Raw genomic sequence first — 23,670 nt, 5'->3', positions numbered from 1 at the left:
AGTTGAGGAAGTTCCCCTCTATTCTTAGTTTCCTGAGGATTCTTTTATCATGAATGTGTGTTGGATTTTGTCAAGTGCTTTTTCTGCATCTATTGATATGATTATTGTTTTTTAATCTATTGATGTGATGGATTACTTTAATTGATTTTCAAATGCTGAACCAGCCTTGCCTACTTGGGATAAATCTCACTTATTCGTTTTGTATAATTCTTTTTATACATTTTTTGATTTTATTTGCTAATATTTTGTTGAGGATTTTTACATCTATGGTCATGAGAGAGATTGGTGTGTAGTTTTGTGGGGTTTTTTTGTTTGTCTTATAATGTTTTGTTTTTTGTGTTAGGAGAAAGCAGAGCTCATAGAATGAGTTAGGAAGCGTACCCTCTGTTTCTGTCTTCCGGAAGAGGTTGTAGAGAATTAGTATAATATGTTTCTGAAGTGTTTGGTAGAATTCACCAGTGAAGCCAAATGGGCTGGTGCTTTCTGTTTAGAAGGTTATTAATTATTGGTTCAATTTCTTTTTACAGATATAGGCATATTCAGATTGTCCCTTTCTTTTTGTGATGGGTGTTGGCAAAGTGTGTCTTTCAACGAATTGGTCCGTTTCATCTAGGCTATCAAATTTGTGGGCAGAGAGTTGTTGATAGTATTCCTTTATCATTCTTTTAATGTCCATGGGACCTGTAGTGATGCTCCTTCTTTAATTTCTGATATTAGTAATTTGTGTCCTCTCTCCTTTTTTGTTAGTTAACTTGGCTAGAGGCTTATTGATTCAAAGAGCCAGCTTTTGGTTTAGTTGATATTTCTCTCTTGATTTTCTCTTTTCAGTTTCATTGATTTCTGCTCTAATTTTTATTTCTTTTCTTCTGCTTGCTTTGGATTTAATTTGCTCTTATTTTTCTAGTTTCAAAAATGGAAGCTTAGCTGACTGATTTTAGATCTTTCTTGTTTTCTCATATGTGCATTCAATGCTATAAATTTCCCTCAAAGCACTGTTTTCACTGCATCCCGCAGATTTTGATAAATTGTTTTCGTTATCATTTACTTCGAAATATTTAAAATTTCTCTTGAAATTTCTTATTTGACCCATGTGTTACTTAGAATTCTTTCGCTTAACCTCCAGATGTCTTGGGTTTTCCAGCTAGCTTTCTGTTTGTAGTTTAATTCCACTGTGATCTGAGAGCAGACATTGTATGATTTCTGTTAGTTCAAATTCGTTTCATGGCACAGAATGTGGTCTATTGGTGAATATTCCGTGTGAGCTGGAGAAGAATGTGTATTCATTCTGCTGTTGTTGGATCAAGTAGTCTATAGAGGTCTATTATATCCAGTTGATTATTTGATGGTGTTGATTTTAACTGTGTCCTTAAGATTGTCTGCCTACTGGATCTGTTTATTTCTGATAGATGAATCCTCATATATAGTAGTGGATTCATATATTTGTACTTGTAGTTCTATTAGTTTTTCCTAATATATTTTGACACTCTATTGTTAGGTGCATATGTGTTAAGGATAGTTCTTGGAGAATTGATTCCTTTCTCATTATGTAATGCTCCTCTGTATCCCTGATAACTTTGCTTGCTATGAAATCTGCTGTGTCTGAGTTTAATATAGCTTCTCCTGCTTTCTTGTGATCTGAAATCTACACTCTTAGCAAATTTCCAGTATTCAATATAGTATTATTAATTATAGTCATCATGCCAGTACATTAGGTCTCTAGACTTATTCGTCCTATATAACTGCAACTTCATACCCTTTGACCAACATCTCCTCATTTCCCCCATCACCAGCCCCTGGTAGAACTACTGTGCTACTCTCTGCCCAACTTTACTTTTTTTTATTATAACTTTGACTGGTTTGTTAGTTTCTCTAGGCTATAGATTTTTCAAATTCCCACTGGGGGGAGCTTTTCACAAATTATCCGTGGTACATCACTTCCATTTTCAACAATCTAAAGAGTTGGTGAGCATTTGCTTGAATCCTTCCTTCCATATTTTAATTAATACAAGGTTAGACAACATCTTCAGCCTATACCGTCAACAGTTTTATCCAGCACTCTTAATTCATACTAGATGTGAGGCTTGCTCAGGGGACCTCATTTCTCACAAAGGAAGGGCATACTCAAACTGAGTGTGTGCCTGTGTCTTGGCTTTCACTTTGTATAGACCAATCTCTCAATCACTCAAGTCTTTTTCTAAGAATCACCTCTTCTCCTTGTCTCTCTGAATACCTACCCCATCCTCCTTTTCAGAAATTCGGCCTGGGTCATTAGACTTGACTAAGCCTATTTGTCTAGAGTTTTTACGTAGCCAGAAGTGTCTGTACCTTACTTCTATGGGGAGACATTTTGAATGGATATTGTTTCACCTTTACGTCTAGACGTGATAGTTAATCATTCTTTATCTCTGGAAGAGTCTAGCAGATCAGGAAGCAAAGCTTGTCACTAAAAGCCCTAACAAGTTTTTGTTGTTGTTGTTGGCCCTGAGCTAACATCTGTTGCCAATCTTCCTCTTTTTGCTTGAGGAAGATTGTCCCTGACTAACACCTGTGCCGTTCTTCCACGGTTTTGTATGTGGGATGCTGCTACAGCATGGCTTGATGAGTGGTGTGTGTAGGTTTGTACTCAGGATCTGAATTGGCGAACCCCGGGCTGCTGAAGCAGAGTGTGTGAACTTAACCACTGTGCCACCTGGCTGGCTCCCTAACAGGTTTTTGTTTGTTTAGCCTTGTTTGCTTTTTCCATTACCCTCAAAACTCCTTTGTGCTATCCCTTTAAAGTCACATCTTCCCCTCCCTAACCCCTGGCAACCACTGATGTGTTCTCTCTCACTATAATTTTGTCTCTGAGAATGCTGTATAAATGAAATCATATAAAATGTAACCTTCTGAAACTGGCTTCTTTCATTCAGTTTAATATCTAGGAGGTTTATCCAGATTGTTATATGTATCAATATAGGTTATTTCTATTTATTGCTGAGTGCTGTTACTTTGTATAGATGTACCACAATTTGTTGAACCATTCACCTGTTGAAGGACAGCTGAGTGGTTCCCAGTTTTTGGCTATCCGGAAAAGCTATGAACATTCATGTATAGGTTTTTCTGTAGAAATAGGTTTTTCTAAGTGTTAGTCTCCCAACTTTATTTTTTTTCGAAGCTGTTTTAGCCATTCGTTTTCCTTTGCCCTTTCATATAAATTTTAGAATCAGCTTGTCTTTAATTACAAATAATCCTACTGGCATTTTCATTGAAATGGTGTTTAAGCCTGCAGGTCATTTTGGGGAGAATTGCATCTTTACTGTGTTGAGTCTTCCATTCTGTGAACTTGAGAAGTCTCTCCATTTGGGGGCTTCTTTGATTTCTTTCTTTCATTGGTGTTTTGTAATTTTCATTATATGGATCCTGTTCATGTTTTGTTAGAGTTACACCAATTATTTCATGTCTTGGGGAGCTATTGTAAATGATACATTTTTAAAAAGTGATTTCCAGTTATACATTGCTAATATATAAAAATTTGATTTATTTTTGTATGTTTGCCTTGTACTTTGCAATCTTGATAAATTTACTTATTTGTCTCATGTTAGCTGTTGAAATTTTTGTGGATGTCCTTTCCAGCCTCTGGAGTAAATGTTTAATTCTTTAATTTTCTTTATTTACTAAAATGGGAAAAAAAAGTGTTTAAGGCTGGAGTCATCTTTTCTCCTAATAAGTTTTCTAGTGTTTTATGTAGGTTTGGATATTAATTATTTTTATTATCCTTAATTTCTAAATGCTTTTCAGTTGTACTTTTGATCACTTCCCTGACTTGGGAGGTGTTTGGGAAAGTTTCCAAGTATTTGTGTGGATTTTCTCCTTGTTTTTGTTACTAATTTCTATTCCTTTGTTTTTTTGCTGAGGAAGATTCGCCCTGAGCTTACATCTGTGTTAATCTTCCTCTGTTTTGTATGTGGGTTGCTGCTACTGCTTGGCTGCTGACGAATGGTGTAGATAAGTGCCCCAGAACCAAACCCAGGCCGCCAAAGCAGAGTGCACTGAACTTAACCACTAGGCCACGGGGCCGGCCCCATTCATTTCTAATTTTATTATATTATGTTGGCTTTGTACACTTCTTACATTTTGGAATTTGAGGTTTCTTGAAGTCTTCATTAGTTTTGGAAAACTCTCAGCTATTGTATATTTAGATACTACTTTTGCATCATTCTTTCCTTCTTCTCTCTAGTTAAATGCTCTTTAGACTGTATCACTGTGTATGTTGCCATTTACCCTCTTTTTTGTATTTTTTATCTTTGCGTCCCTCTGTCTTTTATTCTAGACAGATCATTTTAGCTAGATGTTCCAGTTTACTTATCCCCTTTTGGCTTTGTCTCGTCTGCTGTTAAACATATTACCTAAGTCCATTTACTATATTTTAAAATTTATTATTCTTTTAAAAATTTGCAGCATTATTATTATTTTTTAAGATTGGCACTTGAGCTAACGTCTGTTGCCAATCTTTAATTTTTCCTTCTTCTTCTCCCCAAAGACCCCCAGTACATAGCTGTATATTCTAGTTGTATGTCCTTCTGGTTCTGCTCTGTGGGACGCTGCCTCAGCATGGCCTGATGAGTGGTGCCATGTCCATGTCCAGGATCTGAACCAGCAAAACCCTGGGCCGCTGAAACAGAGCATGCCAACTTAACCACTCGGCTACAGGGCCAGCCCTGCAGCATTACTTTTTATAGTTTCTAGTTCCCTCTGGAAAATGTTAATGTTTGGGTTTTATTACCTTTAACACAGTAAATACAGTTGGTTTAAAGTTTTTGTTTGATTATTCCAGTGTCTGGATTCTTTTGGCTCTGTTGTATTTGTTTTGCTCATTCTTGCTCATGTCTTCTTGTCTCCTCATATAACTGGTTATCTGTGCTTGTGTGCTTGATAGTGTATTTGACAGTTTATTTGTAGAAGTAAATTGGTGTTTTTTTCCCCTCCAAAGACAGTTTTTCTCTGATTTTTTCCAGGTACCTAAGGGCACTAGTAATCTAGGACCACCTCCGTTCAGTTTCATGGCTGTAGTTTCTGTTCTAAGCATGTGACTTGAAGCTGTGCAACAGTCCTTGCAAGGATTGGTTTGTTTCTGGTTCACTCTTACTCTTACTGTCCAGCCTTTTGTGGTTCCTGCCATCCCTGAGCCCCTACCCCTGGATGGCGGTAGACTTCTGGGACCAGTTATGAGTCTGTCAAAAGTCAAGTGCAGTCTCTTTGTTGCCTCTTCCTGTGTGTCTGACACCCCCATGGGAATTGCAGCCCTGAATGCCCACCTCACCTTCCTCTCTGCTTGTGTCCATGAGCTTTGTCTGGCAACTCCTTATTACCTTGTTAGTTTTTTGATGCTTTGAAGACTTATTTACTTCTTAAAATATTTCACTCAACTTTCTTATTTGTCTTCAGTGGGAGGGTTGTTCCAAATTACCTAGTCTGCTATTAGTGGAAATAGATGTTCTCTGGAGTTTTGTTTGAATCCTAATATGTGGTTAATTTACATAAATGTTTTCTGGGCACTTGAATATATAGCCCATTTTGTCCCCTTGGATAGTGTATGAAACTTGATATCCATTTATTAGATTTAGTCAGTTAGGATATTGTTATTAAAAGTAAAATAACTCAAATTCCAAGAAAGAAGGAAATGTATGGGTCATGTATTGTCATGTTCAGGGTGAGATGGGTTTGAGTTGGCTTAATTCAGGCTCACTGTTGTCACAAAGTGCTTGGTTTGTTGCAACTCTGGACCTTTTTTTTTTTTTTTTGTGGCTGGCTCCTCTTGATGGAAGATGGTTGCCTGCAGTCTTGGGTGTTATATGATTTCCTGTCCGTATCCAAGCAGAGGGAGCATGTCTCTATCAGCTAAACAGGATTCTTGGACCAGTTTAGATTGTATGTCTGTCTCTTACTCAGTCCTTTCAAAGTAAACCAATCTGTGGAATCTCAGTGCAATAGTGAGAGCTCACTCCTGGAGACAGGAATAGGAGCAGCACGATGGCTTCAATGGCAGAAGCGGAGAGTGGATGCCAAGAGGCAACCTTGGTGTTTACTACATAGGTCATTCTTAGAGATTATATTGTGGAGATCCTGCATCTGCTCCCTTCCCTTTTACCTGCTTTCTCTGTTAAGGGATGGGGCAGGTGGGCAGCTCATTTTTTCTGCTGCTTTGATTGATCTGCTTTGACCTGCAGATTTGATTTGTAGATTCCATCTTTATTTGTTTCAAGAATGTTTCCTTCCATAGACTCTTTGAATATTTTTTTCCATTCAGTGTGTTTTCTTGGTCAAGTAATAGCAATCATGCATATTTGTTGTGTGTTATTCATCTCCCTTGACTAATCTTCTTTCATTACTTCCACTGTTTTAGATTCTTCTATATATTTTTTCTAGTCCATCCTCCACATCACCAACATTGTTTTCAGAATTATTGTCGTTGCTTCATGTGGTTCCTCTTATTTTCAGTTCTGTAATTATTTTGTTTTCTTTAATTTCTTCACTTCAGCTCACACTTTTCACACTCTTCAACTAAGAGTGGTTAGCAGTTTAAAGATTTTATTTTTCCTTTTTCTTCTCAAAGCCCCCCTGTACATAGTTGCATATCTTTAGTTGTGGGTCCTTCTAGTTGTAGCATGTAGGACGCCGCCTCAGTGTGGCCTGACGAGCAGTGCCCTCTCCATGCCCAGGATCTGAACCAGTGAAACCCTGGGCCGCCGAAGCGGAGTGCATGAACTTAACCACTCGGCCACGGGTGCAATTAGCAATTTAGACTCTGGAGCCAGACCGTCTGTGTTTGAATCCAGGCTCCTCTACTAATTGTGTTCTTGAGCAAAGTTCCTTAACCTCTTACCTTGTTTCCTCCTGTATAAAATGGAGATGATGATAGTAGCTACTTTTGGGAGATAGTCTTCCATGGATCTCTTGCACCCTACACATCCTATTGGGTAAGCTGAGAATGGAAGGCCTTGACTGCTCTTCCTCTGGGCCATTTCTCAGGGTTGTGTTTGCCGTGAGCAGCCTTAAAGAATGAAGCAGTGTCTTCCTCTGGGACCAAGAGCAGGCTTGTTTAATGCTCACTGCAAAAGTAGCGGGTTCCCCACGCTCTTTGTTCCTTCCTTGTAATGCAGTTCAGTGTGAGTATAGGCATTCATTTGGGCCCATGGTGATGCCCCCATGAGACTCGGGGGCCAATTGGGAACTGACAGTAATATTTTTATGCTTGTGCTGCTTGCTGTGCGATGAGTAATACAATCCTTAGTCTTTGATCCGGGAGTCTTGTGTCTTCTGCTAGCATCTGTGAAACAGTAACAGACTAACATAAGCTTGTGTAAAATCCCAGGTCTGGCAGCCACCTTCATAAGGTTGTTGTGAAGTTAGAGTTAATGCTTGTTAACCACTTAAAACATTGCCTAGGATATAGTAAACACTTACTCAAAGTTAGCCATGAAGATTCCTCTTTAAATATTCTTTTCATATTATTTGCTTTGAATTTTTAGGCCTAAATAAAGATAAGGCTCAGAAGAAGATTAAGATTACTATAAATAACTGTTATCATATGGTGAAGATTTATATTTTAATTTGTTGGTTTTAATTTAATCTTTCATTAATTGCAAAAAAAAAAATGTCCATTAAAAATATTTTTTAAATGTCACATAGAAAAACTAAAGGAACTACTTTAAATAGTTAAACATCCAGAGAGCAGTTGACTTTTAACAATTCCTATTTCAGTTAATGTTGGTGTGTTTTTTCGCTCTTGATAAGTATTGGATTCTTATTCTTAATCCTTTTGTGCTTGCATTTAAAAAAATCACATTAAAAGTTATAAAAATAATGCCTGTTTGTGAAAATGTATGGAACTATGGATAAGTGTACAGTAGCCCTCCGTTATCCATGAGAAATACGTTCCAAGACGCCCAGTGGATGCCTGAAACTGGCTAGTACTGAGCCCTATTTATACTGTTGTTTCCTACGCATACATACCTGTGATAAAGTTTAATTTATAAAGTAGGCACAGTAAGAGATTAACAACAACAATAATAAAATAGAACAATTATAACAATAAACTGTAGTAAAAGTTATGTGATTGTGGTCTCTTTCTCTTTCAAAATATCTTAGTGTGCTGTACTCACCCTTCTTCTTGTGATTATGTGAGATGATAAAATGCCAGTGTGATTCCATGAGGTGAGGTCAGTGATGTCGGCCTCGTGATGTATCGTTAGGCTAGTACTGACCTTTTGATGACAGGTCAGAAGGGGATCATCTGCTTCCAGACCATGTTTGACCACAGGTAACTGAAACCACAGAAAGCAAAACCACAGATAAGGGGGACTACTATAAAGAGAGTAAGTTAGCTGTAAAAGTGTTAACTCCTAGAAAAAACCAATGTTTCACATTTTTGTGTGTTTATTTTTGGTTGCTTACGTTTTAAAGTCTGTACGTGCTCTGTGAAAGTAGTGACTATCTTCATATTATTAATCAGTGTCAATATTTTAAGTCGTTTAGTGAAGAAAGATAGGGTAAATAAAATGATCGCTGTTTCTAGTGTAGTGCTAATTCTTTGGCTTTACGCTGCATTTTGGATGTGTGGATGTAGTGAATTTTGGATGTAGTAAATAGACTAGCTTCAGTAGCATGCAAACACAACCAGAAAATGTAACTGTCAGAACGCAGACTTTTTTTGACCACTGCTATTCAAAAGAAGGAAAGGACATGATTACACAATTTCTTAGGTATGTTTTCTTCTGTAGTCTTAGTATAAAGGAAGCATGAAAAATATTGCCATTCTGTGGAGGTAAAGGAAGTTAGGAAAGAGAAAAGTAAATTTTAGCCTACTTAATAGTTGACTAAAGCATGGAAGTGTGTAAAATGTTTGGCTAACTAGTAGAAAATGAATGCCCATTTTAACTAACATGATTAGTAAATACTAGCCCATTTAAAATATTTTGTGTATTTTCTCTGTGCTTTTTGTATATGTATGTAATGAGATTTATTCGCTTTCTTTATATTACATAGTATATAATTAATTAACTAATTAAACAATTACTGAACATCATCCAGGCTTTATGATAGGCCGTGGTTTGTAAAACAGATATAGCACCTGCTGTTGTAGAGCACACAGTCCAGTGGAGTGCTGTCTCCTCTGAATATTACACTTTTGTGTGACATTGACCCCTTTGGCAGACTCTTCCAAAGAATGTTTTTAAATGACTGAAGCAAAATACATGAGCTGGCAAAAATAAAGTTATATTGAAATATTATCAAAATAGTAAAAAGCCAATTTTGTAATGTTTCTTTTTTTAAATTTACACTTAAATTGTAAAATCTAATTTAATAATTACTGTAATTTTGAAGTAGTGATGTGGGTAAGTGATATTTTGGAATATCTGCAAACACCTGAGTGTGATAAGAAATGATTTGCTTTCCAGTGGTGACAGAGACACAAGTATTGCTGTAGCACTCTATGTACATATTCACAATGAAATTAGTTGTTAGAATTCTAAATCTCAACGGTTATTAAAAATAAACATGCAATTTCTCCCACCAAGATCCTAGAGCCCCTGATTAAATACATTAAAATATTTATTAGAAGATAGGGTACTTTGAAAGAATGTACTATGTGTTGGTAAAGGGAGGCCATAATTGGACTCTGGAATTTTTGTTGACCTCTTATAGTTTATTATGCTGTCATGTTGGTGAGTTTGCTGAATATATTTGTAGGATTCATAGAGCCCTTTCAAAGAATTATTTAACCTTTGAGGGAAATAATTTCGTAATTGTCCAAATCAAAATGTTTCATTTCCATGAGCTTGGCTGTGAGGTAAATGTTCTCTCTACTTTTTAATGTTATTCAGTAGTGCTTATACAATAAAGAGAAAAACTCTGTATTTTCAGTTTTCATCTCATATTCTTCATAGTCAACAAATGATTTCTCAGTAACATAGAGTCCTAGTAAAATATTAACATTTCTCTTTAACGTCAGTTTATTCATAGACCTTATGCGTGCAGTCGTGTGTCGTGCCAGCAGCGTGCAGTGGAGGAAGGAGCACCGTGGGCTTTGGAGTTATCCAAACCTGATTTCACTCCCAGCTTGGCTTCCTGTTAGCTGTGTGATCTTGAGCTTGTTGTTTAACTTTCAGACTTTAGTTTCTTCATCTTTTAAATGAGGATAAAATGTCAGATATTAGAATTCTTCTTTTAGGAGAGAAGTAGTAAGTGGGAGAACTGTCAGGCACGCTTCGATGTGTCCTTTTGGTTTAGCTGGGCTTGTGAGCTGCCGTCGCCACGTCTTCCCTGAACTCCCACCGTCCTTGGTACCTTCATCATGACAGTCACTGTAACCTGTTGTCATCATTGCAGTCTCCTGACTAGGTCCATTAAGGGTGGGGATCCTGACTATTTTTTGTGCTACCATTGGAGTAGAATGTATGGTACATAGTAGGTAGTCAAAACTTTGTTTGGTAAAAAAATCATTCTAATATCATGATTTAGGGGCTGGCCCTGTGGCCAAGTGGTTAAGTTCGCGTGCTCTGCTTCCGTGGCCCAGGGTTTCGCCATTTCGAATCCTGGGCGTGGATGTGGCACCGCTCATCAAGCCATGCTGAGGTGGCGTCCCACATGCCACAACTGGAAGGACCCACAACTAAAAATACGCAACTATGTACCAGGGGGCTTTGGGGAGAGAAAGACAAAATAAAATCTTTGAAAAAATAAAATAAAATAGAATAACGATTTAACTCCTCAGCGCAGAGTCATGAAGTACTAAATAAATGTTCTCTTTATTTCTATTACTTCCCTCAATACAATTTAATAATGTGTGATCTGACATCAAGAGTTCGATTTTTCCCAGCTAGATGGGAAAGTAAATACATAGTTAGAATATAGTCTGTGAATGTGGATAGTCAGAATAGCAGCCACATACCTTCACTTACTATGTACTTAAAGCATTAAGGGCTTTACGTCTATTATCTTTTTTGATCCCAAAGGCAGTGTTATACTAAGTGTTGTATGGTATCTTTCAAATGATTAGCAAACTGAGGTTGAGATGAGGTCAAGTAGCTTGCCAAGGTCGCATTGCTAGCAAGTGACTGAGCTAGGATACACGTTCTGGACCATTTGATTACAAGCCTTTGTTTTTAACTAACGCAGCAAAACAGCCTTTGCTGTTGATTTTAAACTTTTTTGTGTCATGGAATCAACTATTTAGGATTCAGTGAGAGTCATGGGAGGTGGAATGGTGGTGTGTAAGGGCAGGCTTAGAGCTAATTTAGCACTGTATCCCATTTACCTTTGTGTCCTTGCAGATTTGCCCAGCGCATAGGCTATACCATTGAATGAAGTGTACGGGCTATCCGAGTTCTCTTGGGAACCTCTTACACATGACTAGGTTCTTTAGTATAGTTCCTACCACACATGCGCCACCTAGTGGTTCGAGATTAAGCACTAGGTGCTACGGATACCCCCCGCCAGCATCCCCAGGGTTGGAGCGGACTCTGCCTTTCTGGCTTTAGAGCGTTTAGTGACCAAGTGGCAGTGTCTGTATTTTAGGTCAGGCTCAAAGTAAGAAGAAAGATACACTGGGGATTTTATAGCGAAGAAAAATATAACACTGAAATGTTTAAAATATAAAAATTATCTGCCTGCTCCAGTTTCCACAGTTTTGGACTGTAGACATTTGAATGAATAGAAGCTCATGAAAGGCAAAAACTCTGCTAAGTAGCAGAGTAGCAGAGCCTGGGCTATTTTATTGTTGAATGGCCAGCTTCCTTGCTTTAGGTACGAGCATAGGATGGTGTTCAAGAGTGCATTCTTAGTAGTAGCCTGCAGATAATCAAGTACTGGCATTAGAACTGTTCCCTCAGTTGTCACCGGGTTCACAGTCATTTCATTTGGAGTATCTCTAGTTGACATCTCTGGATGGCATCTTTGGTTGGATGTTTGGATATTGTTTTCAACCAGAGCGGTTTGTTTCACATCCTGCTGCCAAACCCTGACAGTCACTTGAAGACCTGGGCTAGGAGAAGAGAGAGTCGTAAAGACCAGGTCAGTCGTCCTGCCTTGACTTTGATGGACAGTGATATTCAACTTATTCTGCTAAATGAAGACTGGCAGGTAAAAAGGAGAGGTCCTATTATGTGTAGTTTCATATGTTTAGGTATATCTTTTTCTGTTTCTGTTTGGTGGAACTGCTTCCTAGGAAGCAGTCGTAAGAGTCCTCCTTATTTTTTAAAGAACAAATGACCAAAACAACAAAATCTAAGCCAAAAAATAAAACCAAAACCAAATCCTGCCAATCCCTACTGTTTCTTTAGCAGATCCAGGTTAGGATCATGGGCAGAGCCAGTAGTGATAATAGCTGGAGGAGAAAGGAGAGAACAGAATGAACTCTTACAGCCTTTGTCCTTAGTGCTGTGGAGTCAGTTCCAGCTCGTAGGACCCTGTGGACAGCAGAGCAGAACTCTGCCTGCCCTCTCATCTTCCAGTAAGCCTGCCTTACTATTATCCTCTTCGGGGATCAGGCCTGCTCCTGATCCTATTTCAAAAAAACAGTTTCTTGTGGTCTGAATCTATTTTTTTCCCCTCAGAAATGGAAGGAGCATAATTTCAAAAGGCTGTACACCTGAAAACCTACCAAGCTACCATTAACATTCATGTTTAACCTTCACATTTCTTTCTAGGTCTATTTTGAGAGAAAAAGACAGAGACAAACAGACTATCCTCCGCCTATTTCCTCTTAGTTATAAGCAATTAAAAAGCCCCTAAAAATGTTGAAAGTGTTACGTATTTTATTTTTGAGGGTGACAAATATGGGAGTAACTGGGATTGTACTACAATTTGCCAGAAGAAGAGAAATTTTGACTAAAGGCCCTAAGTGGTAGATGGCAGCGATTATATAATCAGAGGGAGCAGACAGGTCGTTCCTACCGAGGGAACAGTTTGGGGTGGAGGCTAAATGGAGCTGGCTCTCAGGAGGAAGGTGTTCCGGCAGGGTAATGGCATGCGACCCTGGGCCATTTGGCTCATGTTTGTCAGCTTCTGAGGCACTCTTCTTATTCTTTCTTTAAAGTTCTCATCTCTTCTCTTGACTCTTACCCTTTCTTGTTACCTGGTAATAAGAGTAGTACAAAAAAGCATATCTCACACGTGCTCTGGGTATCTCTGGGTAGAAATGAAATACTCCCTTAGAGATATTTTTTATATGGTCATTTTATGGTCCTTTGAATGCAGCAAAGAGAATCTCTTTAGCAGAACTGTATTTCTTTTTCCCTTTGGTTGTAAAAGCACTTACAGGGCAGGCAACACAAAATAACTCTGGCTCTTCCTGATACTTTCCCTTAGAGCTACAGGCTCTGTAGGTACCTGGTCTGCTTTCCAAGTTATTGCAGCTCACAGTTCTACCAAATATTTTGATACAGCATAAAGAAGTTCAGTTGATTTCCAGACTCCAGTATCACTGTTCTCATCCTCTGATCACCAATCTACCTATTTTAAGTTTCTGTTATGGCAGTTCCCCACCCCCGATACTAGTTTCTGTGTTAATTAGGGCATGAATTAAACTGCTGCAACAGAGACCCCGAAGTACAGCAGTGACTTAAATAAAACAAATTTATTCTTTCATGCGTTATTTCTGAGAATGAAAGGTCCTGGCTGAGGAGGTATCTTTGCTCCCTGTGGTGGTTTATGGACCGAAGTTCCTTCCATCTTGTTTCTCTGGCCTCTCCTAGAGTGTTGTTCTCATCTGTGTCGTTGCAGCTGGGTTGCTGACAAGTCAATTTTCCAATCCAAAGGAAAGAGGGAACATAATTTAGTCCAGAGCAAATCCTTCCTCTTAAATGATGTAGAAGTTGCTTCTGGTCATATTCTGTTGAGAGACTTGACATGCTTAGCTGCAAAGAAGGTTGGGAAATACAATCTGTACCTGAGCAGTTATGTTCTCTACTAAAACCTGAATAGTATAAAAGAAAGAGAGTATGGATTTTGTCTTTCGTCCATTTTTCTACAGGGTTGTGTGCCTTGTTTGTGGAGTTCATTGTATATTCTGGATTTGAATATCTTTCTGGGAGTACAAATATTTTCTTTCAATTTGTGACATATTTTTTCATTTTGTTCATGGGATCTTTTGTCATATGTATAGAAATTTAATATTTTAATATAGTAAAATTTGTAAATCTTTTTATAATCTTTCTTTGATACAAACGTATTTTATATTTGTAGATTTGATTCAGGGGTACTCCATATCAATTTTTTGTGACTTAGACAGGGCAGACACTGTGATTGATAGGGTCCACAACCACTTAATTTATGGTCAACTTTTCTAATTCAGTTTAAAAAAGAAACATGTTATTTTAAATAGGAAAACCAAAACCATCTGTTTGCCTCATCTCATCATTAATTTTATGATTTGACAGGATTCACAATTATTTGTAGTTTTTCTAACTAAATGATTAATAGTTCTCAAAATTATTCGTCAAAATAGTTCCCTAAAATTCATTTTGAGTCTAGGAGACTTTTGATAGTCATAGAAATAGGGAAGTCAGATTGAAGTGCTAATCTGAGAGATGAGATCAAATTTGGTGTGAAAGTTGGCATTCAAGCTGTTAGATATGTCTGGTATGCAGTTAAAATAAGGTCTGAAACTCAAGAGAGGAGTTAGGGCTAGAGATGTTGATTTGAACATCAATAAGTCCGAAGGAGATTGTTGAAACCTGGATAATAATTAAGTTCATCAAATAAGAGCACAAAAGGACATACAGAAGGCTCTACATTGAGAGGTCTAAAAGATACAGCTGAAGAGACAGGTATTAGACCATTTAATCTTTGTTAGCAACCTCATGAGATAGATGGTAGTTTTCTAATTTTACAAGCTAGTAAATCGAGGCTGAGAGAGAGGACTTCACATAAAGTTGTATAGTTAGTAGAACTGATACTTGAGACCAGTCTTTATGACTTCAAGCCTCTAGTAACCCATTATATCTCCCAGCTTACAAAGGATAGAAGAGCATTTCACTAAGGAGGAGGTAGTTTCTGGTGCCAGACGAATTTCTAGAATGTTCGAGGGCCTGCATGTGGCCCCTGGATTATTCTATTGTGATCAGTGGTGGTGGAGAGAACAGTGCTGTAGTGGGAGGATGATGCCCCGTAGGAAGGGTTAGTTGAGGGGAAAGGTCATGGAGTCCAGTCACTCCAAAGTCCTGTTTCATGAAGTTTGGTGGTAAGAGGAAGGAAAGACAGAGAGGAGGAGCGTGAAGGACTCTAAGTTGGTTTTTTTGGTTATTTTGTTTTTTGGTTTGTGGATGGTGCAGGAAAGGTCGAAGTAAACTTCAAGTTAGGAAAGAATCCAGCTATGTCACTTTTATTCAAAGAGAAGAATGATATTAGGGGTGACAGTGTTTGAAAATCCTCTCAGCAGTGCGGTTGCCTCTTAAGAAGAAAGTGTTTGAGATGTTTGGAGTTGGAATCTTGAGGATAATTGAAAAAGGCAATGGAGTCAAGGTGTGTTCTTTCCAATAACTTAGCTTTTAGAATGGCTGGTAATTAGAGGGGGTAATGAATGTTTTAAATTAATGATAATTTCAATTTAAAAATTATGAAGGAACTTTTTTTAAATGTCACATTGAAATACGTTTGTTCTGTCGATGAACTGATATAATCCTGAAAATAAGGTTGTTAACAGTTATTACTAAGATGAACTTCTCTGAGTCAATTGTAATTTGGGGACAAGGAAAAGTATGCCACATTTTACACTATTTTGATTGTCATTTTACAATACAGAATAAATATAAACAGTGCCATTAATTATGTACATACGTTTCCTGTATCAGTGTATTGTCATTTGTTGTTTCATTCTTTTTCCTTTGTGACGTGTACTTTATAGATTAGTTCACCAAAGATTGATGTAAATCTAAAAATGACTTTGTATTCTCTTGTTTACTGTTAAGCAGAAATCAAAGAACAGTCTGCAGAAGAGGATGCTGAAGGAGAAGCGGACAGCAGCAAACAGCCGATGCCAGCCCTTCAGCGTTCTGTGTCTGAGGAATCTGCGAGCTCCCTGGTCTCTGTTGGTGTAGAAGCCAAAATCAGGTTAGAGAACGAAGGCAGCTGCATTGGAGTTAGTGACAAGAGGAAGCGCAGTGAATTGACCATAGAGAAAATCCAGAGTACAAGCTCAGGACGTAAATCTGGATGGAATTTTATTATTTAGCAGCTTTAGGTTTGAGGCTGATAGCTCTGTGTGTAGTTGGGATAGAGCGTCTGTGTGGGCTCAGGTGATGTAGAACTGAGTGATAGCCTCGCGTGTTGCTCTACTCTCCTCAGCCCACAACAGAATATGACCAGTGTGCTGTTCCTACTAGGGGAAATAACTCTGAACTTTTAGCATAAGGATTGATTTTTGACATTTACCTGTAAACTTAAGTTTATACACTTGCTCCTTACCCTCTCTTCATTCTATAAAAAAAGAAATACAGGACGTTATAACCCATCTGTGTATAATTCAGCTTTGAAGTCTTGTAGTTTTTAGACCTTATTTGAAAGACGTGAATAAAACTGTGAAATCATCCATAGTTGAATATTCCCATCTTCTTGAAATGTTTTCTCTTTTGCTTTTGGCACAGCTCCCTCCTTTGTTTTGTCTTTTAATGGCTTCTTTGAGACTCCCCACCTTTATGATGTTGGAGTCCTCAGGCCAAAGTCTTCAGCATGTCTGCTTTTATCTCTAGACTCACTCCCTGGGAGCACTCGTTCAATTTGATAGCTAAATCCCGTCTGTATGCTGATGAACCCCACATTTATACTTCCAGGGTGCACCTTCCTCTGAACCACCAGACTTTCCTATCCCTCTGTCTGCTTGACATCTCCATTTGAAAGTATACTAGACACCTCACCCATAACATGTCCAAAACCACTCTTGATTTTGACATCACCCGTGCCCCAAATCTCCCCAGAATTTCTCCATTTCAATAGATAATACCAATATTCACCCAGTTGCTTATGCCAAAACCTTTTGAGTTAATCCTTGGTTTCTATCTTTTCTCATATCTTATATCCTAAAGTTCATAGCTCAGCTTAAGAAGATATCCCAAACAAGTCCCTACCCTCTTAACTTCCCTACCATCTTGGTTCAAGCCCCTGTTAGCCTTAGGAGGCCATAGTTGCCTTTTAACTGGCCTCTCTGCTTCTTCCCTTTACTTCCACAGTCCAGATTGTTCTTAGCATAGTTGCAAAAATGATCGTTCTAAAACGTAAATCAGGTCTCCCTGAACTCTCTTGAATGGCTGGCTGTTAAATTTAAATTAAATATGTAAATGATATTTGATATTTCAAATTCACACCATGTTTCACAGGTTGTGTTCTGACCTGGGCTACCTCTCTGACTTCACTTGTTACTTCCTGTGCTACCATCTGCCCACTGCTCCTCACACATGCCAATTGTGATTCTGTTTGAGGGCCTTAGAGCTGGCTGTGCTCTCTGTCACATGGCTTACCTCCCCAGAGAGGCCTTCCCTAACATCCTCTTGTCTCAACTTAGTTTCAGTCAATTCAGGAAAAGAGAGCCCATGATGTGAACCTGGGGTAGGGGTATACAGGTGTTCTTATTACTGTTCTCTACTCCCCTCCCCCCATTTTGGAGAAGGTTTGAAAAGTTTCAAAATAAAAGAGGATGAAAAAAAAAGAAAACAGTAGGCCTCACCACATTTTACGCAGTAATCCCACTTTATTTTTCTTTGTGGCACCTATGATTTCCCAGCTCATTTGATTATTTCTCTCCCTTGCTGTCATGTGAGCTCTGTGAGTGCGATACTTTTTTCTGCTTTCTATTGGATTGATATTTTTTTCTATTTATTGTATAGTATATTTTGTTTTTAAGAGGGTTTCCCTTAAGACTCAGACCTCATGTTTCTTTACCCTATGGAATTTAATTTTGAAAGAATTTCAGACCTACAGGTCTGATTGATTTCTTAGTCTTATTAGTACTTTATCATACTTTTCATGTCTCTTTGCATTTCTCATCTAGCATTCCATATTCTAGTAATTTTTTTTTATTTTATTTTTGAGGAAGATTAGCCCTGAGCTAACTACTGCCAGGCCTCCTCTTTTCACTGAGGTAGCCTGGCCCTGAGCTAACATCCGTGTCCATCTTCCTCTACTTTATACGTGGGACGCCTACCACAACATGGCATGCCAAGTAGTGCCATGTCTGCACCCGGGATCCTAACCGGTGAACTCCTGGCTGCCAAGAAGCGGACTGTGCGAACTTAACTCCTGCGCCACCGGGCCGGCCCCCATTTTCTAGTAATTTTAAATATATACTTCCTATTTCTGTTTTCTTTGTCTTGGTCCCCTAACTTTTTTTCCCATTTAAAAAAATTAAGCTTCAATTTACATAGAGTAAAATTCACCCATTTAGTAGTTTGGACAATTGTATACAGTCATATAACCACTATTATTATGATGATTATGATGTCAGTCTGATTGTTGCTCCTCATAGATAATGTTTCTAGGGGAAGAGACAAACCAGAAATGGGATTTGATGAAAGAAATGTAAGTTTAATAACGTAGAGAAAATTATAAATAAGAAAATTACAAAATTAGTAAGATACTAGCAAAGGATACTGGTGGTAGTATCTTTTAGGCAAGAAGAAAAAAAGCTTTTTTTCCTTTTTGGCCTTATTTTTCTCAAAATAGACCACATTTAATTATGTGTTGTTATATGTCTCAATATCAGTGGGCAACAGTTTATTATGAAATTGAAATAGGTAATATTGGAAAAATTTAAATAGGTAACTTTCGTAAACAGAAGATAATTAGTTGAAAGGCCCAATATGAATTTAGCTTAAGTTAAAAACAATCTCCTGAAAAGATTGTAGATTATTTCTATCACCTGTTAATGCAAGACATCATGAAAGTTTATGGGGTAAATAGTGCAGAGGTAATGGTGGAAACTTGAATACCTGAGAAGAAAGAGTTGGGTACCGCAGCCGTAAATGTGTTGTGAAGAGAAAATGTATCCAAGAGGAGTAGTTCTTTAAATTCTGTTTTTATAAGCATTCCTCGTTAGGCATATATCCTATAAATATATATTGGTTTTTTGTCCTTTAACTTTTTAAATGTTTTTTTAATTAATAGATTTTATTGTTTAGAACAATTTTGGGTTTACAGAAAAATTGAGCAGATGGTACAGAGGGTTTCCATTCCCCCCACCCCCCATTTCCGCTATTATTGACATTGTGCATTAGTGTGGTACATTTCTTACAGTTGATAAACCAGTATTGATATATTATTATTAACCGAAGTCCATAGTTTACACTAGAGTTCATTATTTGTGTTATATAGTTCTATGAGTTTTGATAAAGGCATAATGTCATGTGTCTGCCATTACAGTGTGTCATGTGAAATAGTTTCACTGCTCTAAAATCCTCTGCGCTCCACCCATTCATCCCTTTCCTACTCCTCTTAAACCCTTTCACTAACTTTCCCCCGTCACTAACTGCTTAACTCAGTAACTACTTGAATTTATATTTTGTGGATGTGTGTTTGGTATATGTATCATGCATGAAGGACGTTCCATCAAGTAGTTAAATAGAACTTTGTCACCACTTGTTTAGAGAGCTGGTACGGAATTGAGTATCCATTAAACCACCTTCTTCCCCAGCCTCAGCTTTACTTCCTTTATTCTCATTTATTTATTTATTTGGTGAGGAAGAGTCACCCTGAACTAACATCCATTGCCAGTCTTCCTCTTTTTTGCTTAAGGAAGATTGGCCCTGAGCTAACATCTGTGCCAGTCTTCCTCTATTTTGTATGTGGGATGCCACCACAGCATGGCTGGTGAGTGGAGTAGTAGGTCTGTGCCCGGGATCTGAACCCAGGAACCCGGGCTGCTGAAGAGGAGCACATGGAACTTTAACCACTCAGCCATGGGGCGGCCCCCTTACTCTTTTTTTTTTTCTCTTTGAGGAAGATTAGCCCTGAGCTAACATGTGCTGCCAATCCTCCTCTTTTTGCTGAGGAAGACTGGCCCTGAGCTAACATCAGTGCCCATCTTCCTCTACTTTATATGTGGGACGCCTACCACAGCATGGCTTGCCAAGCGGTGCCATGTCCACACCCGGGATCTGAACTGGTGAACCCTGGGCCGCCGAAGCGGAATGTGTGCACTTAACCGCTGTGCCACTGGGCTGCCCCCCCCACTTATTCTTTTTAATGCTCTGTTTTCTTGAATCAGATTTAAATGAAAGTTGTTTTTATAAGTACAAACTAGAATTCTTTTAGTTTGCTATGTTTACTGCTTTACAAAATTATACTGTGGAAAAGTAGAATTTCAAATGTATAATTGTTACTAAACTTAATTGTTCTTATGGTATAGACGTTTAAAAAATTAGCTTGCACTATAGACATAATATTTAATTTTAAAGCACAAGTATCTGTAGTTGTCTGTCTCTTAAAATAGTTAAATAAAACTAGTTTTTCCTTTTCTGTCTTCCTTACATTTCATTTCTACCAGTGAACAACTCTGTGCTTTTTGTTACTGTGGTGAAAAAAGTTCCTTAGGACAAGGGGACTTGAAACAATTTAGAGTAACGCCTGGATTTATCTTGCCCTGGAAAAGCCAAACTTCTAACAAGAAGGACGTTGATGACAACAGCAATGGAACCTGTGAGAAAATACAAAACTCAGCACCACGAAAACAAAGAGGACAGAGAAAGTAAGCAATTTTGAAATTAAATGATTGGAATCCAGTAGAGTATATATAATTTATTTTCATTGCAATGTTTATGCATATTATAAACGGCGTTGTTAATGAACATTTTTCTCATGTTTTCAACATCTATAGGTTCATAGTAAAGCTTTATGACTCACCATTAACCCAGTAAACACTCCTTTTCTCAACATTTTCTTAGTTAAAAAAAAGTTTGTTTTACGTATATAAACAAAGTCACAAAAGTTAATTTTTACAGGAAAACTTTAAAGAACATAACATAAACCTAAAGGGAGTTCATGCAATTTACTATAAATGGAAAGAAAATAAAACAGGTTAATGGAGTCTTTCTTTTCTTCCTCTAAATTTTTAGTTGTTTGTAAGAAGATAACATAACAGAATAGCAAAACCAAAGTGTTTTTCACTATTCACATTCTTTGTGTCATTTATTTATTTATTTTTATGGTTCAGAAAATATTGATCTGTCCTGTAAACTCTTACCATAATAAATAACTTACTTTCTTTCTAAGTAAGTATATTCTGAGAATGCCCTTTCTAAAGCTAAAGAAGATACCCTTCTTTTAATGAAATAAGAATTTACTAATATATTTGTATTGACTATATACATTCATGGACATTATTGTTACCCAAAACGCTTGTCTAATGTGTTTGCTTTTGGAGTTAAATTCTTTTCTATGTTGTAGAATTTTGTTTGAAGGCCCTCTTAATGTGTGGACTGGCTCTGGTAGTTGAGGGCGTGGAAGTTTCTGTAGTCTATGAGAGACGTGTAAAAATTAATTTAGTTGGAAAGCTAACCAGCTCTGCTCCTTGAGGGTGATGATGTAATCATCCAAGTGGTTATGTGGCTTTTATCCAAATTTAAGTATTAAGGCATTGTTGTGTTGTACTGATTTGATTGGCTCCTTTGTTTGGACTGCTGCCAATGCCTTGAAGACCTGAAGTAGGAAATGAAACAATAACAAGAAAGATAATCTTTTAAAAGAATTTAAGGTGGAACAGCTCAAAAAGGTTTACAAGTACTATGTTTAGAGTCTTGGTGCTTTAAAGGCCGTAGCCAGATCAAATATAAGAGCTTTACCTTTTGTGATCAGCTCAATGCTTACATCGTAATAAAATATATCGAAAGTCCAGCAAACTTATAATGTCCATCAGTAATTAGCAAATTTAATGGATTAGATCAGGTTATATCTTATATCCTCATGCTCTGTCTTGAATAAAGGCAATTATATGTACACGTGTTCTGGGAAATACAGTTTGGCTTCATTTACTTACTTATTTTATAAACTAAGTTAATTTTTTAGTGAGAACTTTTATAAGCTAAGATAATTATTTAAAAATAGCCTTTGTTTAATTAGTGTCTTTATATACACTTAGTGTTTACCAAGTTATTAAGTAATGATTACAAGCCAGTTAGTGGACCTTAGGAATAAAGCACATTTATAAAATTTGGAAATCATTTAGGGGTGGACAATTAGTTTAGCTTGGTAATGATTTTACATATTTATAAAATATTACTAGTGAATTATAAACCTAAATTATAAACTAGATAAACAGCTAGTTAAAATTTTTTTTTAACTTGAAAAGGAGGTTTTCAACATAGTTTTCCTCTCGGTGCACTAAATATAAGAATATATAATTAAGGATTCTTTTCCTCTTTTTGTTTTGGACTTAAAATTTGGGGGGTGTATATTTCAGCTGACTTCTCTTGATGATCTTTCCTAAGCTGGGTTGCTGTCATCCTTAGGATTGACAGCAGCATCTTACTGACATACAAACCAGCTGCAAAACCTGAAGGTAAAATTTGATTAAGCTGCTGGTTAGGAGCTGGTTAGTAATAGACTGGTTAATCATTTTATTGATTTTTTTTACCCATTCCCTCCATTAAATACTAGTGCAAAGAAGATATGTTAAAACAATACATTAGTCTTTGTAGATGAACTGTTAGCCTTTTTTTTCTCCCAATAAAATAACAATGATTAGTAATGAAGAATATATTCATAGGAATGGAAATTATATTTATAGGAAAGAGTTTGTTCTCATTTTACTGTGGGCCTTTATAAAAATGAGAATTTAAAGTTAGCATAGCATGCTAAACTTTTAGAAAAGTGAGTCTATGCATTTCTAATGCTGAACTTTAAAAATACTGGTTATTTTTAAATGGTTTGATATTTAAATGTACTTATTGAAATATGTTAATACTTTTTTTCTTTCAATGATTCCAGGTATAAAAAAGTTTAGTACCCTGGTCATTGTGCTGATTTTCTCTTAATAGGAATCATGATAAATATCCAGCATACAGAAGTGCAGTGAGTTATGATCTATATTCAATAGTGATTTAATCCAGAATTATGATCAGGTTAAATACTATGATATCAGGAGAAGATTAAAGTTTTAGTGCCAGTCATCTGATTTCCCATATTTAATGTTTAAACACAATAGTAGTCTTTGTTTACTTAATGATCTCAATTAATATCTGAAGTTGAAGGCCTTGAAGTCTGAAATCTCCCATATGTTGTATACTTTATTCAGTGTTCATTTTTATACTGTAGATTTTGCTGTTACACTATCTTCCTTATTCCCCAAGCCACTAGTAGCTACTTTGTTTCTGCTTTTTGCTTCTGATTGTGAGGTAGTCTTGGTAGAGAGTTCTTGCAACGTCATGTCACAGACCAGCTGTCCAGATTTGTCGAGGGGACCGTAAGAAAGCTCCAGCTGAGACATTGTGCTCCCACTACCTCCCTCTTCACACTTTGTAGTGGGTTTTCATTTCCCCTGGGAAATAACCTTTCTTTACATAAAATTAACTGCCAGATCTATTGTGGTAGTCCTCATGATAAAGTTAAAATTTCTGATTTGATTGGGTTATGTTTTTGTAAGCATTTCAACTAAGGCTAAAGGAAATATTCATTTTTTGTGATAAAATATGGCTCCTATTAGAATAC

The 23,670-nt window shown here is 37.2% G+C and overlaps 1 protein-coding gene across 1 annotated transcript in view; it reads left to right on the top strand.

Moving 5' to 3' along the window:
• The window catches only part of KMT2C (lysine methyltransferase 2C), a 267,769-nt gene that overhangs the window by 77,925 nt on the left and 166,174 nt on the right, over positions 1 to 23,670 (top strand). The window contains exons 3-4 of the mRNA XM_046670589.1: positions 15,948 to 16,089; positions 20,513 to 20,713. Coding sequence (XP_046526545.1) covers positions 15,948 to 16,089; positions 20,513 to 20,713 — 343 coding nt within the window. The remainder of the gene's footprint in view (positions 1 to 15,947; positions 16,090 to 20,512; positions 20,714 to 23,670) is intronic.

Source organism: Equus quagga, chromosome 8 (genome assembly GCF_021613505.1).
Source record: "Equus quagga isolate Etosha38 chromosome 8, UCLA_HA_Equagga_1.0, whole genome shotgun sequence".
NCBI classification, from domain to species: Eukaryota; Metazoa; Chordata; class Mammalia; order Perissodactyla; family Equidae; genus Equus; species Equus quagga.
Note: the sequence above shows the minus strand (reverse complement) of the source record. Positions and strands in the feature narration are given on the sequence as shown.